Below are 20536 nucleotides of genomic sequence, written 5' to 3' on the forward strand. Positions count from 1 at the left end.
ACCTGGGAATTCCCAAGAACCTGTTGTTTTAAGCAGGAGTGTATAGCACAAATTCTATAGGTTGATTATTCTTTCTGCTTTCTCTTATGGCTTCTTGTGTTACTTTGCTTGGTTATAGTGTATCAGTTCCTAGAAGAGGTTCAGAAGGAATTTGTAGTATCACATTGACCTGTTACCTTAGAGTTTACATTGTTTATTTTGGTCTTGGTCCTTGGGTCTGGAACTACAAGGTATTCAGCCTTCTTCTAGCACAGCAGCTGGTAATTCTAAATTTTCAAGTTGTTCAGTTTCTATGGTGAAAACCAGCCACAAGATTCGTTTAGCAATTTTTCTGTTTCTTACTACTTGAAAATATTTCATTTGATTATCAGAAACAGCATTTGATAAAGATGGGACAGTATTCCTAATTTACAGATGAAGAGACTGTAAAACTGACCAGGGCCAGTGGGTTTTTGTTTTTTGTTTTTTAACACCTTACATCATAGGCTCACTCCTTTTTTCTTTTACATTTTGCTTTAAACCAAATGCTTAATTTTATGACATGTCTGCTGTTTTCTTGGGGCTAAACTGCCAGATACAGATCATTCTTGCATTGGTTCTCAAACTTTAAAGTTCATGGTCTCTCCTTGGGGACTTATTAAATGATTACTGGACTCCCCACTCCACAGTTTTTGAGTCAGTAGGGCTGGAATGAGGTCTGAGATTGCCTAACAAGTTCCCAGGTGATGCTGATCTAGGGACCACACTTTGAGAACCACAGGCCTAGACTAACCCGTAAAATACAAGGGTAAGGTACTCGAACTAGTTGGGTTTATAATGGTAATACTAAAACTACCATTGAGTGCTTAGATTGTTAGCCGTTGATAAGCGCTCACACGTTAGGTACGCAACACTACCATCATTTTGCAGATAAAGAAACTAAGACTTCTAGAGATTGTTTCTTAAACGCCACAGCTACTTAGCTCATTTCCTAAATGGTACGTCTCCATCCCAGGTCTAACTGACACCAAAGCCTGAATTCTTCACTACCCTATGCTGCCCAAGACAGTTGTAAGATTAAAATCCTTTTTCCTTCTTGTTAAGCCCACGGCCACTCGCACTCCACGATGGAGAAGGTCGGTCCAGGGTGAAACGCAGTCCCAATCACCAGGGCATTCCTCGAGTGTGCTCTAGGAACGGGAGCGGAAGGGGCGGGGCTTTGGTTGCGGAAGGGGCGGGCTTGACTGCAGGAAGTCCGGTGTTGATGATGGCTATATTGCCCAAGAGCCAGTAGCAGGGGTCCCGGCTCTTCCCTTGGCCTGGTTCCGTCCCCACACCCGACCCGGCACAGTCCGGGTGAGACTGCGGCGGCGGCGACTCCGCCCGCCGCCATGCACGACGCCTTTGAACCGGTGCCGATCCTAGAAAAGCTGCCTCTGCAGATCGACTGTCTGGCTGCCTGGGGTGAGCCGAGGGGCCAGGCGGGGTTAGCGCGGGAGCGGCAGGGACCTTTCACGAGGCGAGGGAAGTGGACGGGAGTCTGGCTGTGTGGACTCCGGTCGAACGCCGTCAGAGAGGGGCCTAGGATGAGGGAGGGCAGAGCACTGTTGACAGCGAGGGTGGTGGAGCTGTTTGCTTTTGATGGTTTGTTTGTTTTTTGCATTGAACAAGTTAACAGCTATGTCTTTTCCCCCTTAATGATCACTCATCGCTTACTTCTAATTACTGTAGCTAACTTGTTACTCTCCACTCTTAATCTAGCCAAGTGGTTGATTGCCTTATAGTCAAAATGCCCAAGTTACCTAGCTTTTCTAGGTAGAAGAGCATCATTCCAGGCTGTCATGAAACCTAACCTATAAAAACTTGCATGATCCTTTTGGGATTGGCCAGTGCAGAAAGCAGGGTCAGGTATCTCTTCTCTGCTCCAGAATACAAATGGTTTCTGAAATAAACCTTGACTCTTAACTACAAACATTATGCTCCTATCTGTGAGTGTGTGTCTGATAACCAAAGACCAAACAGAAGTAATTTCAGTCTTTCCTGTTAATGTCCAGGTCCTAGAAATCAAGGGCCATAAAAAGGTGGCTTAGAACCCTCAATCAGATCTTATATTGAGCCAGGTACCCATGATGGGACTGGTGGAAGCTGGTGTCCTATTCATTATCTGTGGACAGTGCCACCTAGTCAGAGTTCTCCACATCCTTTTCAGTAAGGTGCTTTCACTCTAGATCTTCTTATTAATGTGTGCCCCTCACCACCACCCCAACCTTTAGCAGCCCTGGACCTCTTTTTTTTTTTAATTGAAATATAGTTGATTTACAATGTTGTGTTAATTTCTACTGTACAGCAAAATGATTTAGTTATATATATATATATATACACATTATTTTTCATATTCTTTGCCATTATGGTTTATCACAGGATATTGAATATAGTTCCCTGTTCTCTACAGTAGGACCTTGTTGTTTAGCTCTGGGCCTCTTTAAAGTCACACCTCCACAGCAAGCTGTCCTAGGGTTAAGGAGAGAATCCTGCTTCCTCCAGATGTCTCAAGAAAACCGCCATTTTTCTGTCATTAAATGCTCTCAGTAAAAATTAAAAATAAATAGAAGAGAAATAAAGAAATTGAAAAAATGAAAGACCTGACACTCAGCACAAAGGGGCTCATTCTCCTGTTTCTTCAACAAGTATGTACTAAGTGCCTACATGGACCAGTCTCTCTGCTAGAGACAGGAATACAAGGCTGAATAAGAAACAATGCCTGTGCTCCTAGGACACACAGTGGCAGGCAAAGAAATATGAACAGATTACGATGCAAGATAGATGATACTAGAGACATACGCTGCCTAACATGGGAACGTGGAGGGAGGGGTATTCCACTCAGCCTCAGACATATACTTCTGAAAAGGATGGATGCAGCTACTTATCACACTGTACTTAGCTTGTCAGAATTCTTGACCCTGATACCCTGTGGGACTAGCAGTACACATATCTCAGTCTCTTTCACCAACTCTGGTTCGTGTCAGTGAAGATTGCCTGAACCTGTGCTTTCCAGAATTACAGTTTTTGAAATGGTAGATAGCTTTCACTCTGCCTGATCTCCAAGCAAACAGGAGAAACACCCATTGCCTACTAGGATGCTGTGATAGGTATTGGCTACAAGAGGCCATTTACTGCCTTGTGCCTCAAAACTACTTTATTTTCAGACTTTACCAGCAATAAATATTGCTATTTCTAGTTGTTACCCCTTCTATCTACACCATGACCTTAGGCGGAAAGTTCATCCAGGAACCTCCAGGCTTCTGGAGAGCCAGACAATATTGGAGGTGGAAGATGTCACAGAGCCACCATAATCCATCTCCTGGGATATGGAAATGAGGAAAATACTGATGATGATGATGACTTCTCCTGAAACTCTGTAGTTGTAGAATCCAGCTGCCTCTTCATCATCTTCATTTGCATATCTGGTTGCATGGCCAAAACAGTTCTTGATTTCAAAACATGCCTGTCCCCCTGTATCCCATAGCTCAGCATACGGCATTTCTGTTTGCCCATTTGGTTAAGGCCCAAATCATTGGAATTATTCTTGACTTCTCTTATTCTCTTATACACCACATCCAATCCATCAGCAAATCTTGTCTGCTCCACCTCCTGAAAAATTCCACAATCCAGTCACTTCTCTCCATCTCTACTGTTAACTACTGTTGACGAAAACACCAGTCTCTCTCATCTGAATTACTGTAGTAGTCTTCTAACTGATTACCCTGGGTTTGCCATTGTGCCATTTGCAGTATTTTAGCCACACAGAGGTAGAGTGATCCTTTGAAAACTTAATCTAATTGCATCTCTCCTCTGCTCAAAACCCTCCAGTAGCTTCACATCACAACTAGAATAACAACACCTGTCATCACAGCACCTGTCATGATCAGGCCTCTGGTTACTTCCCTGATTTTATCCCCTTTGTTCTTATCCCTTGCTCCTTTCTGATACTAGTTACACTGTCTTCCTTGTTCCATGAGCACAAAAGCATGTAACTATCTCAGGGCCTTTGCACTTGCTGTTTCCTCTGCCTGGCACTCTCTTGTCCTAGGTATTATATGGCTCATTCCTCATTTCATTTGCTGAAATGTCACATAAATCTGCAAGACCTTCCCTAACTATTCTATATAAAAGAAAATGCCACATCCACCAATGTGCTACTCTTTTACTCAGCCTTATCTTCTTTCACAGATTGCCACCTAATGCTATTTTATATGTTATTATTGTCTCTCTCATTCCATATTAGAATATAAATTTCTTCAGAGCAGTAACTTTGTTTTGTACATAGGTTTATTTGCAGTGCCTAGAACAGTTCCTGACTCATAATGGATACTTATTAAATATTTGCTTAATTAAGTAATAGTAGTAATGGCTTCCATTACTGAGTACTAATCTGTATTAAGCATTTATGAAATAATAACAACTCCATTTTGCAGAAGAAGAACCTGAAAATTTAAGTAGTTTTTCCAAGGTCACGTCCAGTAAATCATGTCTGATTCTAGAGCCTGTTTCTCAAACTTTGATGTATATTCAGAGCCTATAAAAAATGTAGGGTGTGCGTGTGTATCTGTGTGTGTGTATACCCAATCCTTTTTATTTATATTTTCCAAAGAAACAATGGAAAAATAAATCAAGAATGATTAAAATGGTTACCTATAGGGCTTCCCTGGTGGCACAGTGGTTGAGAGTCCGCCTGCCGATGCAGGGGACACAGGTTCATGCCCCGGTCCGGGAAGATCCCACATGCCGCAGAGCAGCTGGGCCCATGAGCCATGGCCGCTGAGCCTGCGCGTCCGGAGCCTGTGCTCTGCAACGGGAGAGGCCACAACAGTGAGAGGCCCGCGTACTGCAAAAAAAAAAAAAAAAAAAAAAGGTTACCTATAGCAGAAGGAAGAGAACGGGGAAGTGGACGAGGAGGGACTTCTCATAGTTTTAGCTTTGGAACTAGATAAATGTCTCATGTAATTAAAAAATGCAGATTTTGGGGCACCACCACAGAATCATTGCATTAGAATCTCTGGGAGCAGGGCTTAGGAATGTGCAGTTTTAGTAAGTCCAAGTGATTCTGATGCAGTTAAACAGGGGCTGATGCTTTGAGAAACACTGTTCTTTGCCGTATGACCCAAAGAAGAGAAGTGCCGACTACCCTGTTCGTCCGTGTACTCCCTGCTGTGTTCAGCAGTGGTTGTTTATCACATGAGTTTGGACTGGGTTGCAACGTTGGATGGAGTTTCACTAGGGTAATTGTGAGCTAGAGGGCTCTACCTTCCTTCCCAGGAGGAATCATGTCTAACCTGTGGCTCAGGATTAGGCCATCAGGAATTTTCTAGGGCTGACTCTTGTTTGTTTTTGCACGTGTTACCCGTTAGTGTAGTGTGTTCCACTTTCTGATGTGCAGTGTTGAGTCTCAGAAGGGACTGTCTATCCCGTGCTCTGCCTGCTCTGCAGGCTTTTCATTTTCTGTGTCTTGTGTGCACGGTTGTGTTATATGATGACATAGAGTGTGCACAGGCCAGCCTGGGTCAGGTCCTCCGGCCATCTGAGCCCCCACTGACATTTGTAACAAAATCAAGCCTTTTCAGAGCTCTGTGCCATCATTACCTCTGGGTGATACACTCTTTTTCTTTTCTTTTTAATAAATTAATTAACTTATTTATTTTGGGCTGCATTGGATCTTCATTGGTGCATATGGGCTCTCTCTAGTTGCGGTGAGCGGCGGCTACTCTTCATTGCGGTGCGTGGGCTTCTCATTGCAGTGGAGCACGGGCTCTAGGCGTGTGGGCGTCAGTAGTGGTGGCGCACGGGCTTAGTTGCTCCGTGACATGTGGGATCTTCCTGGACCAGGGATCGAACCCGTGTCCCCAGCATTGGCAGGCGGATTCTTAATCACCACGCCACCAGGGAAGTCCCCACTGTTTTTCCTTATGAGTTTGAGGATTAGGAGTGAGTATGTGTGTGGTGCTTTTACTAGTTAAAAGAAAGCTGTTAACAATACTTTGCATGTATGAGAAATGCATTTTCCTCAGCATCTCCAAAGGAATGCTTGAAAAAGGTCAACTAAAATTTCAATTTTTTTTAAATTTCAGTGAATTTGTCTGATTCAATTTCATGACCAATAGAGTAGACATTTGATAGAAACATCTATTGGTAAATAAACATTTCAATAAAAATGGAAAGCAGACTCTTAAAAGTCATACTTAGGAGTTTGGCTTCATATTTTGGTAGTACAGCTTCATGAGGATTTTTTTAAGCCCCAGTGTGACAGCATTGGAGCTATGCTGTAAGGTAACAGATAGCAGACATGGAAGTACACATAGAGTGAGACCAGCTGAGGGGTCCCTGGAGAGACTCTGTTGGGGAGGGCTGTTGCCGGGTACCTTGTAGAGGTAAAATTGATAGGCCTTGTGGACCAGGGTGGGAGATGAAGCTGTTGAAAGAGGTAAAGAAAAATAGGAACTGGCAGGGGCTTGGGGGTCACAGTGGAGAGGATGGGGAAGATGGTGAACATTATGGTGGCCTTTTTGCTATAGATTTTTCTATATGTTATAAGTGAATTAAAAAAGATTCTACTTCATTTGTATTTGAAACATTAGTGGGTGTCCTAAAAATCAACTTTAATATTTTCAATTGCTCAATACAGTGGTATCTATAAGTAAAGTTCTAAACATAGTATCGTTTGCAAAGCAAGCATTGTGAACTGAATTCTTTTCTTTTTTTCACCATGTTCTGCTCTGGCATAAATCACTAGTGTTCCATTGGAGCTAGTGTTATTTCTGATTTCCACTTATGTCATTGAGGGCACACTGTGTCTTAACTTTCTGTGCTCTGCCTTTACTTTAAAACCCAAAAGAGGACAGAGTCACTATCTTTTTCTGGAAGACTAAGGACATCAACCTGGAGAAATGTTCCTGATGTGGCTCCTGACCTGTTTTTATAAACATAACCATTGTCTTTCAGACAACCTATGGCTGACACCTATTCTTTTGAGATGGGATGCCTTAGTAAGTGCATTGTAGCATGGGGTTAAGGATCAGACAGGCTGGAGTTGGAATCCTGCCCCTGCTACACATATCTTACTACATGTGTGACTCTGGACAAGTTACCTAGGCCTCAACTTTCTCATCTATAAAATGGGGATTTAAGAAAAGGACACAAGTCAAAGGATAGTTGTTATAACCTATGATAAGCGCTTAGTATTTCCTGGAACACAATGCATGCTCTATAAAGTTTATTTATGTCATTATCTAATATTTTATTTTGCAAAAGATCAAGAGTTTATGAAAGGAATAAGTGACTGTTACAACCTCAAAAACCTGAGGAAGTACATGCTTAACTTCCCTTAGTGATTTAATATAAATCTGTCAGGGTAATTATTTAAGTCCTTTCAGAACCTTTTGCCTTTTAGCCTAGACCAATGTCTCCCAAAATGCTGTCCCTGAACAAACAGCATCAGCATCACCTGGGGACTTGTTAGAAATGCAGATCCCCAGTCCCACTTCCAGACCTACTGAATCAGAAACTTGAGGGCAGGGCCTAGCAATCTGTTTTAATAAATCCCCAAATAATTCTGATACACACCAAAGTTTAAGAACCACTGGCCTAGACCATATTTTTTTAAATTTTAAATAATAGCTTTATTGAAATGTAATCCATATACCATACAATTCACCCATTTAAAGTGTACAATTCAGTGGTTTTCAGTACATTCACAGAGTTGTGCAAGTATTGCCACAATTTTAGAACATTTTCATCACCCTAAAAAGAAACCCCTTTTCTTTTTCCCCAGTCCCACCAGCCCCATTTTCCTAAGCCTACGAGCCCCAGGTAACCACTAATCTTTCTGTCTCTAGATTTGCCTATCCAGGACATTTCATGTAGTAGAATCATGCAATATGTAGCCTTTTTTGTCTGGCTTCTTTTATTTAGCATAATGTTGTCAGATCCATCCTATGGTAGCATATATCAGCACTTCATTCCTTTTAATGGCTAACAGTCCATTGTATGGATATGTCACATTTTATTTATCCATTCATCAGTTGATGGATACTTGGGTTGTTTCCACCTTTTGGCTATTGTGAATAATACTCCTGTGAACATTTATGTACAAGTTTTTGTGTAGACATATGTTTTCACTTCTGTTGTGTGTATGCCCATGGGTGGAATTGCTGGGTCATATGATAACTCTATGTTTAGTCTTTTATGGAACTATCAGACTGTTTTTCAAAGGGCTGCACCATTTTATTTTCCTGCCAACAATGTATGAGGGTTCCAGTTTCTTCACGTCTTTGGCAACACTTATTATTATCTGTTAGACCATGTTTTGAGATAATGAATTCTGTAAGTTTAATATGCTATGGCACTTCTTATTTTTCCTAAAGTAAAATCATCAAACCTTCAAAGGATGCCTTTTAGCTGTTATTTCTGAGATCAGATACCTAGTTTTATGTTTATACTACCCGTTTTATGATTTTATAAACTTCCATCAAATTTTTGGTCAGTTTCATTTTGAAACAATGAAGCCAGGGACATTTTTCATTCTCTAATATGTCTCACCTAGTTCAATAAATATTTCTTCAATTAGTTGATTCTGAAACATTTCTTTCTCTTTTTTTTTTTTTTTTTGGGGCTGCACGGCACGGCATGCGGGATCTCAGTTCCCCAACCAGGGATCGAACCTGTGCCCCCTGCAGTGGAAGTGCAGTCTTAACCACTGAACCGCCAGGGAAGTCCCTCAAACATTTCTTGAATATAAACATTCCTTAGTTTTGCAAAACACCTACTATCAAAAGCAACTCATTTTCTCAACCCTTTGATTTCTGATTATAAGCTCCAGCTAAAGAAATAGGGTCTTACTAAACCTGATGGTCCTTTTCTTTTCCAGAGGAATGGCTGCTTGTTGGAACGAAACAAGGTCATCTTCTTCTCTATAGGATTCGGAAGGATGTTGGTAAGTGGCAGCTTTTCAGAACAAAGTACGAGGTGGCTTACTGCTCATGTGAAAAAAAAAAGTATATATATATATATGTATACACTGTAAAATCAGTGATTCCTGGACCATTAAAAGAGTGCTTGCTTCAGCAGCACATATACTAAAACTGGACCGTTAAAAGAGTGATTGTGGGTTGGCTGTAGTGCAGTGGAAAAGTGGGGAGAAACTTGTGAGAATCTCCAGGGTTTTCTCTTTTCTTCAGACTGTATTTCCCTACCCCCATCTGGGAGGTGAGGCTAGATGTTTTTTCCCTTCTCACTTCTTGGAGACTCATACCAGAAATAAGAAATATTACAATGGGAGTAAAATTCTCATGTAAATGGTATGGTAGTAGGAAAAAAAAATTAAGAGCCATTGATGTTAAAGATCTTGTTAAACTTCTGCGGGGTGGACTAGGACAGAGGGGACCTGGGCTTGAGTCAGGTTTTACTTCTCCCCAGTCACGTGACTATGAGTAGGTCCTTTCCAATGTCAGTTTCCTCTTCCATAAAGCATCTCACAAAATTGTTGGGGTCAGATGCAAGGACTTTGAAAACTAAAACTTTAATCAAATATTTCTTTGTCAGTAAAAATGTAGAATAACTAAAAGTATTTGACGTTTATTCTGTTAGAGTGCCCTCTAACGGGGAAAAAAGTACCTTGCTCCCTTTTCCTAATTTTATTTGTGTTCTCTGTGGAAAATTGATGTGTTTGGATATTATACCCTGGAGCTACAGAGTATAGAAGTCAGCTATTAATGCCAGAGTCGGTTGAACCATATTAAATTGTCATTATTTGGCTATATTAGAAAAAACAAAATTTCATAGCTTTCAACCTAATATATAACTTATCATAGTGAATAGCTTAATGTAAGTGTGGAAATAGAACCTTCTCTTTGGAACCTGTAGCAAGGGTAACATATTGGGAAAAAAAGAGTATCTTACTGGTGTAAAGGAGGAAAAAATTCTTTTTAACTCTACCCATCTTAGGTTGATTGTATGGGGACCTGTAAATCAGAGAAGCAACAAGACAAAGGAAAAAGACTTTGAGTTTCTACAGTGGCAAATTATGGGAAGGCAAATATATGGGGGAACTGATTAGAGATGTTTGTTATGTAGATTCCTCTGGTGCAGTCTGTGGGCTGATATGGGTCTCGAGTTGTCTCTAAATTGATTAAATATTGTCCTTGATAGAGAGGAGATGGGAGGCACCTTTGTAAATTTGTGTCTGGCTCTTTGGCAGATGGTGGAGAGCAGAGAGCTTTTCTTGTATCTGCTTCTTCTCAGTTACCTTCAACTCAAAATAATCCTTGTGCCAGAGTAGCATATTTTGGGGTGGCATATTCTGCTACCCTTCACCGGTGCAATAGGGAGGGAGGAAGGTACCTGGTCAGGTTCTGTGGTGGGGTAAGAAGAGAAACCAGAAGATCAAAACAGGGTTTACAGTAAGTCCCCTACATACGAACGAGTTCCATTCTGACAGCCCATTCGTAAGTCCAGCAAAGTTAGCCTCGGTGTCCAACAAAGTTAGCCTAGGTAGCCAGCTAACACAATCGGAGGTCAAGCTGCAATTTCACTCACGCCTGATGTTGATGGAACACGCATTCGCATCTTCGAAAGTTCGCAACTTGGAAGGTTCGTACGTAGGGGACTTACTGTATTTCATTTCTAAGTTTTTCAACTTTCCTTTAAATCAGGAGTCAGCCAACTTGTTCCAAAAAAAGGACTAAATGTTACCTGAAAACTGGGTTTGCCTCTTAGTGGGTGTTGAGCCAAAAGACACAACCAAGGCAGAGAGTGGGAGAAGGAGGGATTTATTACTTGCAGCAAGTAAGGAAAACACTAGGGATCTTTCCCAAAGCACTGTCTCCCCAAACAGCAAAGTTGGGGAAGTTTTTGAGCTAAGGGTCCATGCATATTCATGAATGGCCTTGGATAGTTGAGAGTCCAAGCGTTAGCTGAGTGAAGTGACTGAGGGTCTGAAAAGGTCAACATCATCATCCCTTAGGTTCCAGTTGATCTGGTGGTTGAGCACCTTAGAGGGGGTTAAATTCTGCAAAATCTCAAGAAAGCGAGGCTAATCTTTACCACTGAAACAGAACCGGGAGTCTTTTCACCTGATTTTTTATCTTTGCTATTGTTACTTCTCTTGCTCTTTTGTTCCCTTAAGATCATTATTACTGAGATCTGTCCAAGGACAAGCATTGTGACCAGGCTTAGCTCACAAAATGGCTTAGGCCAAAAATGGCTTCTCTTATATCAAGAAAACCATGACTGGTTCTCTTTCTCCAGGTACCCTCTACCTTATTGACTTACACAAATAGTAAATGTTTTAGGCTTTGCAGGTCACAACATCTCTGTCATGACTACTGTACTCGGCTACTGTAGCAAAAGAGCAGCCGTAGACAGCATGTAAATGAACAGGTGTGGCTGTGGACCAGTAAAGGGTGATTTACAAAAACAGGCGGAGGACTGGATTTGACCCCAGGCAGTACTTTGCTGGCCCTTGCTTTAAATTTTAGTTCTCAGAGCCAGAATATTTGTATTCTGTGACATTGACCCAGTCTGTAATTTAAAAATTAAGCCTGCCTTTGGTTTTATTCAGCTTTCAACAACTGTGTTTTGACTGCCTACTGCGGGCTCAGATGACGTGCAAAACAGGGAGATAAAGAGAGCCTCATAGGGCTTCCCTGGTGGCGCAGTGGTTGAGAGTCCGCCTGCCGATGCTAGGGGATGCGGGTTCGTGCCCCGGTCCGGGAGGATCCCACATGCCGCGGAGCGGTTGGGCCCATGAGCCATGGCCGCTGAGCCTGCGCGTCCGGAGCCTGCGCTACGCGGCGGTGGGAGAGGCCACAGCAGTGAGAGGCCCGCGTACTGCAAAAAAAAAAAAAAAAAAAAAAGAGCCTAATATTCTTATCCCAAGAGATAATCAGTTCTTTGTGCCATCAAATACTAAATACTCTGATAAAGTAACTTGTTTACTATATCATTTCTGTATTAAGGAATTGAAAACCAAACTATAAGAATAAACTTTTCAACATAGTATAGACTCAAACTGGTAATATTAATGTTAATGTGACTTGGAACCCTGGTGCCAACTGTTCCTTGCCCTGTGACCAATTCACCATGTAACCTTTGACAAGTTAGTTAATCTTCCTCAGTTTCCCCACAGGTAACTTGAATAGCAATATTAACCTACCTTAGATAATTAGGAAATCAAACTGATCAGAGACTTCACTTCTCCCTATACCCCTAGAGAACAGTTCAGTTCTGGACCAGCTCTAGTCTGTTTATGGGCCAGAAGTAGACCTGGGCCTCCATGAATCAGCCATAGAACTAACTGGGTTTCTAAATTTGAGATATTCCGAACTGAAACCACTAGATAGCATTTTGGGAGGCTCCGAGGAGCTCCAGTTCTTTATGTCTCAGCGCAGAAAGAATTCATTGAGAGGCAAAGTGATAGATAAGAAGTGATTTATTAGAATAGGATACTTGTGAGGCTTATAAGCGGGTGGGCGAGAGGGTGCCATGCCCCGAGAACTTAGTGGGCTACAGTTTTATAATCAAAGGAAAAGTGGGGAGGGGGAAAAGACCACCTTCTTCCTCATTCTAGAGTAGGTGTCATGCTTCTGTCATCAGTTCCTCCTCTACGTCAGGCAAAGGAATTTTCTTATCCCTACATGGTCAAGCCAGGACTGTCATGGTGCAATGGAAATGAGCAAAAAGGTAGTAACATATGCTAAAAATGGCACATCATCTCAGGTTTCAGTATAATGTCACCTTTTCCTTATATTTTTGTTTTTAGTGCGTGCAGAGGAGCATGTTCTAGGAATCAATAACTTACTGAGCTCACTGGGAAGGATGTGTGTCTCATGCCACCGTTGTTTTATTGTTTTGGAGCATGTCTCATGCTTCTGTTGCATGGTTTTGTTGCTAAGCAAGCCTGCTTGGTTTTGCAGTTAAATAAACCAGCTTTCTTAAGTGGTCATTAACTTACAGGGGTCTCCCATACTTTTTTCTTTACTTACAGTCCCCTAGTGGGATTGACTATTTAATTTCCTACTTTGTCCCTTTGCTCTGTCCCTATCAAAACCTCAGTAAGGCTACGACCAGACTAACTTTCTGAGGGAAGGGAGAGAGCGGGTAGTGAGATGTCATGGAAAGACTGGGGTTAAGGGGACCTGGACTCTGATCTGATCTGAGCCATCCCCTTCCTGTGAGTTCACAAACGTCTCTAGGCTTCAATCTACTCAGAGACTTCAGTCTACTCTTAAACAGGGGAGTTAGATTCCTTCTTACTTCTTATCTAAGATCTTAACAACTTTGTGTTTACTTCAGTGATGCCTCACCCTAGAGCAGTGGTTCTCAAAGTTTGGTCTTGTGGAGGAAAAATGTCACCTGCCATATCAGTAAACAAAGGATGTGGCCCTCAAGCCATCAAGCAGCCACTGCAGCCTCAGACTGTGCGCCCTGAGGGTATTCAGGAGGGAGAAAAACAGGATGCTGGCCCTAGATAGTTAAGGTGCATATCAAAGGAATGATTTCAGTGAGCCCAGACTCTTGCATCCTCCCATACATAGAAACTTGAGAAGTCTGATTTTCTTACATAGCAGTAATCTTTTGATGTCTGACTACCTGTTTTTTTTGTCTGAACTCCTATTATCCTGGCTCCTCTCTGGCTTAAGTCCTTAGCAAGTCTACAGAATAAAACATAATTCTCAACTTTTAGGTTGTGTGTTTTTTTCCAGTCGACAGTTTCTAGACCCCAGGAGGTTCCCCAAAATCCTTTCAGAGGAGCCACAACGTCGAAACTTGAGTTCACAGTAACACTAAAACATGATTGTTTTTTCACTGACATTTGCACAGACGGTACACAAGTAAGGCAGCTAAAACTGCTGCCCCTCATAACAAGTTCAAGACAGTGGTTGGCAGTCTTGTTGGCACCACACTGTCCAAGCAGTTGTATTTTTGCCCAGCATGTGCTCACAGTGCTTTTTTTTTTTTTTTCTTTAAGCCAGCTTCACTCAAGAATATTCTTTGTGGGGCAGTAAAAAGTATTAATTTTATTCTATCTTGACCTTTGAGAACACCTCTTTTCAATAATCTGTAATACAATGGGAAGTACACATGAAGCACTTCAGCTATGTGCAAGGTACAAAGCCCAGTGGCTGTCTCGGGAAAAGTACTTATGTGATGGTTGGAACAACGAGCTGAACTGACCGCTTATTTCATGGAGCATCATTTTTGCTTGAGAGAATGACTAACAGATAGACTGCGGTTTTTCAGACCATTTGGGTGTTTGGTAGATGTTTTCTCACAAAGGAACAAAGAGAGTCTGTCACTTCAAAGAAGACAACTGGCAGTGTTTGTTACTAACGATAAAGATAGAGCTTTCAAGAGAAAATTAGAATTGTGGAAAAATTGTATCCATCCCCATGAGCTTGACAGCTTCTCCATACTTATGATTTTCCTGATGAGATGAGGGGTGATAATGAGCATGATTGTTTTTCAGCCCTATAACAAAATGTGTCAACATTTGGAAAATCTGTGTAACTATGTGAACCAGTATTTTCCAGTGCATGAAATTTCTAAACCAAGCACGAATCAAAGAGCCATTTGAAGTGTAAGATAGACCAATGGACCTTTACAGAAAAGTTCATTAATAGGTTTCAGATTCCAGATTGCAAGAAACTCCATTTGTCAAATTTTTGTATAGCATCAAAGAAGATCCACAATTATCTGAAAAAGCTGTTAAAATATTCCTCTCTTTTCCAACTAAATGTCCACACGAGGACAGATGTTTGTCATATACCACAACCAAACAACATATCAAAACAGATTAAATGCAGAAGCAGATGTGAGAGTCAGCTGTCTTCTATTAAGCCAGACATTAAAGAGATTTATAAAAGTGTAAAACAATGCTTTTCTTTTAAATTTGGAAAAATAGTTATTATTCATAAAAATGTTACTTACACTGATATGTAATGAGCTTATTACTGTTATGTTTAAGTCAGTTAATACATGTTTTGGAACTTCCCTGGTGGTGCAGTGGTTAAGAATCCGCCTGCCAATGCAGGAGACACGGGTTCGAGCCCTAGTCTGGGAAGATCCCACATGCCGCGGAGCAACTAAGCCCGTGTGCCACAACTACTGAGCCTGTGCTCTAGAGCCCACGAGCCACAGCTACTTAGCCCATGTGCCACAACTACTGAAGCCTGAGAGCCTAGAGCCCGTGCTCCACAACAAGAGAAGTCACCGCAGTGAGAAGCCTGCTCACCTCAACGAAGAGTAGCCCCCGCCTGCCACAACTAGAGAAAAGCCCTCAAGCAGCAAAGAAGACCCATAAAAGCCAAAAATAAATTAATAAATAAATTTATTTTAAAAAAAATTTTTTTTAAATTCCTCAGTTTTAATTTGTAATGGTAAGCATTGATAGCTATAATCCATGTAAAAGTTCTGGTCCTCAGTAAGTTTTAAGATGAAGGGGTCCTGAGGCCAAAAAGTGTGAGAATCTCTGCCCTAGATAATTCTGCTCATAAAGAGAATTGTTAGAGGTAATAAAGTCCTTTTCAAATACAGAACTCTTTATCAAGCAGTAACGGCTGATTTTTTTTTTTTTTTCTTGTGCAATGTAATGGCATAATACAGGGCAGGTTTCTGAATCTCCCAGAACTTCAGGGCCCTGTCTTCATCTCCTCTTCTGTGGGACATGTGGAGGAAGTAAGACCAGCTTTGGTGGTGTGGGCCCTGGTGGCTGCCTCAAAGAGTCTCCATCGATTTGAGCGATCGGCCGTGTACATAGTCTCTCCCCAAGCTGGGAGGCAGGCGGCAGGGTGCAGGCTCAGCACACAGGCTTTACGTAAAGTCAGTCCTGAGTTTGCCTCTGGGCTTTCTCTCACTGGCTGCTACCTAACTGCTTGACCTGTCAGGTTCCTCAGATATGAAATTGGAATAATAATACGTACTTCTGGAGGTGGTTGTGAAGTTACAGAGAACACATAGAAATTTTAAAATCCAGAGCCTGGCACTTAGCTATTGCTTAGTTAATGATAGCGGCTGTTATTATTGTGATAATTATTCTCTTTTTGACTCTGGTGACTTTTGACCCTAAATGTTTTGGTCATCCCAGCAAGGCTGGCTTCATGTGTTTTTTATGGTCTACAACTTTCTTCCTCTTTTTAGCAAGTGTCAGCAGAGGTAGCATCACCTGAGAGTGGCAGTAAGTGTAGATGCATTAAATTGCTTTAGCTCTGGGGATGGTGTTGTTCGCTCTGTCCTGTCATACGGGACACAGGCTAACTGCTGGGATTTAGTCTGTCTCAGTCTAAGGATGCTTTGGGCTGGGATTCATTGTTGGGGCTCCTATATTTGACTGTTACTTTTTACACTCTTTTGGTGACATACTTTGCCAAGGTGCTATTATGTAGGATAAAATCCTCATAAGTACCTTGCAGCTTCAGTAAAATGTGGTGTGGTCCTTTCTGCTAATGCCAAGTGAAGGTGCATGAAACCTTCTGTTCTAAAATTGCAGTTGAAAGCAACTTACTGTACTCAATAAAGACAACTGGCTATTTTAGATCTCCAACTTCTAGTCTTTAAGGAATTTTTTATAATTCATGTAGGAGAGCAGTATGGACCAGCATTTTTTGTCATAGTTATTTTTATATGTATCCCTGTGTTTGGAAACGTGAATGTTTGTTTCTTTCCCATAGGTTGCAACAGGTTTGAAGTGACATTAGAGAAATCCAATAAGAACTTCTCCAAAAAGATTCAGCAGGTAGGCCTTGATGGTGGTAGCTACAAGAATATTTGACTTCTATGAGACCCCGTCAAAGCTAGGACTTTGGTAAAATTATTTATTCATCTTTGAATCCTCTGCTCTTTGTCCTCCCATTTATGCCGGGATCTCTGTCCATCCATCAAGTACCTGAGATCCTCTTTCACGAGCAGAAATTGTGATTGCACATAAGTCAGATCCTTGTCATTGATACGGGCTTTTTAGTCCCTTTTTAGTATTGCAGTTAAAATGAACATTTGTTAAACCTTGTCAGAAGTGTTTGAGTCTAATGATTTACTATTTTCCAGATCCATGTGGTTTCCCAGTTTAAGATTCTGGTCAGCTTGTTAGGTAAGAAAAGGGGTTGCATTTGTATTTCATGTGTCAAGAAACAAAAGCTATGACCTGATTAACCCTTTCATGGTTAATTTGATAGTTGTTACTTAACAATGAAACGGACACATTCCTAACCAGATGCAGCAGGGTACACAGGTAATAAAGGCACCAGCATCCCCCATATCTTGAGCTCTGTTCTCCAAGAAGTATCACTTCATTCATTCAATATTTATTGAGTCCTACTCTAGGCATTGGGGATACCAAGTTGAATGAGACATGGTTTCTATCTTTGAAACTTAGGTTCTGGTTTTGAAGACCAAAATGACAGAAAGTACTCATGTTACAGTGTGATAAGTTACAATGAAAATTTATAAAAAGTGTTGTGGGATCTTAGTAATGGGAGAGACAGCATTGTCCAGTGGATGACTAGGGTTTCAACAGGAAGAGAGGGGTAGGCAGAGTGTTATAGGCAGAGGGAACAGCTTAAGCAAAGACCCTGAAATCTGGCCAGGCTTAGGGTATATGGTGGAGACTGGTAAGAGACAGGTGAGAGATCAGGGCCAGACTATTCCAGGCTTTGTTTGAAAAGCCATAGTTTCATGGAAGGCGGCCAGTGAGGCCTTTTCATGACAAGCAGAAGAACTAGAAACTTGCCTCATGCTCTGTACTGTTCAGCCCAGGGCCCAAATGGTAGAATCATTTTAAACTTAGTTTCTAGTCAAGAGAGAAACATTTAAATTAACTAAAACTAGCTAAGAGGCCCAAGTGAAATTATTGCGCTGGCTTTGCTAGAAAAGAAATCCTTGCCATGGGTTTGTACAAAATCCACAGGGGGTTTCCTTTCTCTTACTGGAGCCTCCTAATGTGAGTAGCTTTGAAAGGAATTTCTTGTACAAATATTGCATCACAAGTTTCCAGACTTGAGAAAGAGTGTAAGAGTGTTCTTTGGAAGTGAAAGAGCTCTTTAATTCAAGCCAGCCCAAATTTAAAGGAACAAAATATACAAGTTTAGAAGACTAAGTGACTTCCTAAATGTTTCCGTACTGGTCATGGACCAGAATAAGTCATTGTTAGTGAAGCTGAAGGTACATCTTCGACCAGTATTTGCCATTTGGTTCTTCTGGTTGTTACACAGTTATTGTGTGTGTGTGTGTGTGTGTGTGTGTGTGTGTCTTGAAGGTGGTTATACTAGAGAATTGTGAGAATTTATACGGGTGTTTTACCTCCTTCCAAACAGAAAATAATATTTATGTCCATGACCTATTGACATTTCAACAAATCACTACAGTTTCCAAGGCAAAGGGAGCATCACTGTTCACATGTGACCTCCAGGTAAGTGTGGGCGAGATGAAATTTGGCTTTGTGCTTTAATAAATGCAGCCTTTCCTACATCATTCCTACCATTAAATGGGAAGAATAACATCGATATCCAAACTCAGCAGAGACTCCAAAGAGAATATTTGATTTTGGATTGTATTAGAGGAATTTCCCCCTTAAAATGTTGAAACATTTGCATTCTCTGTGTGTGCACTACCGGACAGCTGTATTTCAGGAGGCAGCTAACCGAGGACGAAAATGCTTGCCATGGACAAACCATTAGTGGGAAATCATGACTGTAACAGTACATGAACATAGCTCTAGGGCATTAAAGTGACTCTTGTTCTGAACGTATCATTGTGGTCTTTGTCCTTAGGGAGTTTTCGTTATTCGGAAAAGACATTTCTCCTGATTTTTGCCAATTCGTCATCCTTACCTTCTTCAAAATCTGCGTCGCCCCTCTACTCAGCTTTGATCACTTTTTAGCACTTACGGTCTATATTGACGCTGCATCGTTTGTTGTATGCTTAGGCATTTCCGTCCCCTACTCCTTTAAAGGATTGAAAGTGGGCCTGCTGTCACTGACACAGGCTGATCCCTGCCCCTGCAGGTATTGACAGCCATGAGCAAGAAGCATTTAAGAAAAAAAGGAGGAAGCAGTTATATAGGTTTTCCTCTGTAAATATAAAGGCCCATGACATTTGCTGGGACCGGGGCCTCTGACTGGCAGCCCTTGGGGAGGAAGCGCTTCTCAGCCTGTTGTTTCTGAGTGCATCTTAGATAGAATGGTGTGCTTTGGTTCGGCTTATATGGCAGCATGACCTTGTATGACAAGGGATGTTCAGATTAGTAGCCTTTTCAAGGTAGAAAAGTCTCTAATATAGTTGTCAGTTCTGGAGTCATCGTGTGCACATCCTCATTCGCTCTGGGTGTCTCTTCCCAGCACACAGAGACTGGGGAGGAGGTGTTGCGGATGTGTGTGGCTGTGAAAAAGAAGCTGCAGCTCTATTTCTGGAAAGACAGGGAATTTCATGAATTGCAGGTACAGTCCACTGTTTCCTGGTCCATGGGTTGGGTGAGAGCTGCTGCTAAGTTGACCCACAGCTTGAAAGACTTGCTTTTCAGTTCCTGTGAAGCTCAGGAGCCCAGTCTTGATATTCTCCCCAGATGAATGCTCTGCTAGGAGTACCTATGAGTTACTTGTGCCCACTTGTCAAAGTCTCCTGGCCTTCAGAGGCAGGAGTAGGACAATTCTACATCTCTACAGATTCATTTATATCAAAGGGGGTTTTCACCTTTTCCGAATGCACCTTGTCCAATTCATGGGTGACTTGTATTTTTATTATGGGTGGCTTCCTGGCCTCATGCTAAGAGAATTGTATTCAGATTAGGGTGAGAGTAACTTTGCAGAATGGGGGTGGAATAACAGGAAGGTCATGGTTTTTTTCCTTTAACATCTTTCCAAGTGAACTCTTGCTGTCTTTCTCCAGGGAGACTTTAGTGTACCAGATGTGCCCAAGTCCATGGCATGGTGTGAAAATGCTATCTGTGTGGGTTTCAAGAGAGACTACTACCTAATAAGGGTAAGATTTACTATTTTGCAAGTATCGTCAGTTTACCTTGGGGAAGGTGATTATGAGTCTACCTGGGAGAGATGATTATGTGCTTCTGAACTGTAGGTCAAGAGACTGCCTTAAGTAGAGTTTTTGGCATAACAGGGTTTGTGTTTTTATGTTTGGTTATCTTTCATGCGCTAAACATCTTTCACAAATAAGATGTCTGTGTATCTTAAGCCAGGCAGAGTCAACTCTCAGTTCTCTACATAATGAATTATCCATATCCTGTATCTAGTTATTGGGCTAGATAATTAGGGCTGCATGCCTCTGTCCAGTAGCATTATCATGGACTGCTATCTTGAGGCTTCAGTGCTGAGGAATTATATACCAATTTTAGTATTAACTTAAGTATTTTTAAGACTTTGAGTTTTCTGCCCCCCAAAATCTTTTAGTATATTTGTTGTAAAAATTATTTTCACTGTTTTTTTTTAAATTTCAAAAGCTGTATGTGTTTTATTATAGAAAATAAGAAAATATAGATAAGGAAAAGAAAAGAAGTGCAAGT

General features: G+C 41.4%; 1 protein-coding gene across 1 annotated transcript in view; it reads left to right on the forward strand.

The window, feature by feature from the left end:
- The first annotated feature begins 1215 nt into the window (after positions 1-1215).
- VPS39 (VPS39 subunit of HOPS complex) overlaps positions 1216-20536 on the forward strand; it is a 47366-nt gene continuing 28045 nt past the window's right edge. The window contains exons 1-7 of the mRNA XM_029237935.1: positions 1216-1443; positions 8900-8965; positions 16698-16762; positions 17071-17113; positions 18336-18430; positions 19359-19457; positions 19906-19998. Of these exons, the coding sequence (XP_029093768.1) occupies positions 1371-1443; positions 8900-8965; positions 16698-16762; positions 17071-17113; positions 18336-18430; positions 19359-19457; positions 19906-19998 (534 nt within the window). The 5' untranslated portion in view covers positions 1216-1370. The remainder of the gene's footprint in view (positions 1444-8899; positions 8966-16697; positions 16763-17070; positions 17114-18335; positions 18431-19358; positions 19458-19905; positions 19999-20536) is intronic.

This window comes from Monodon monoceros, unplaced genomic scaffold, assembly GCF_005190385.1.
Source record: "Monodon monoceros isolate NGI ecotype Baffin Bay Population unplaced genomic scaffold, NGI_Narwhal_1 Super_Scaffold_21, whole genome shotgun sequence".
Taxonomy (NCBI): Eukaryota; Metazoa; Chordata; class Mammalia; order Artiodactyla; family Monodontidae; genus Monodon; species Monodon monoceros.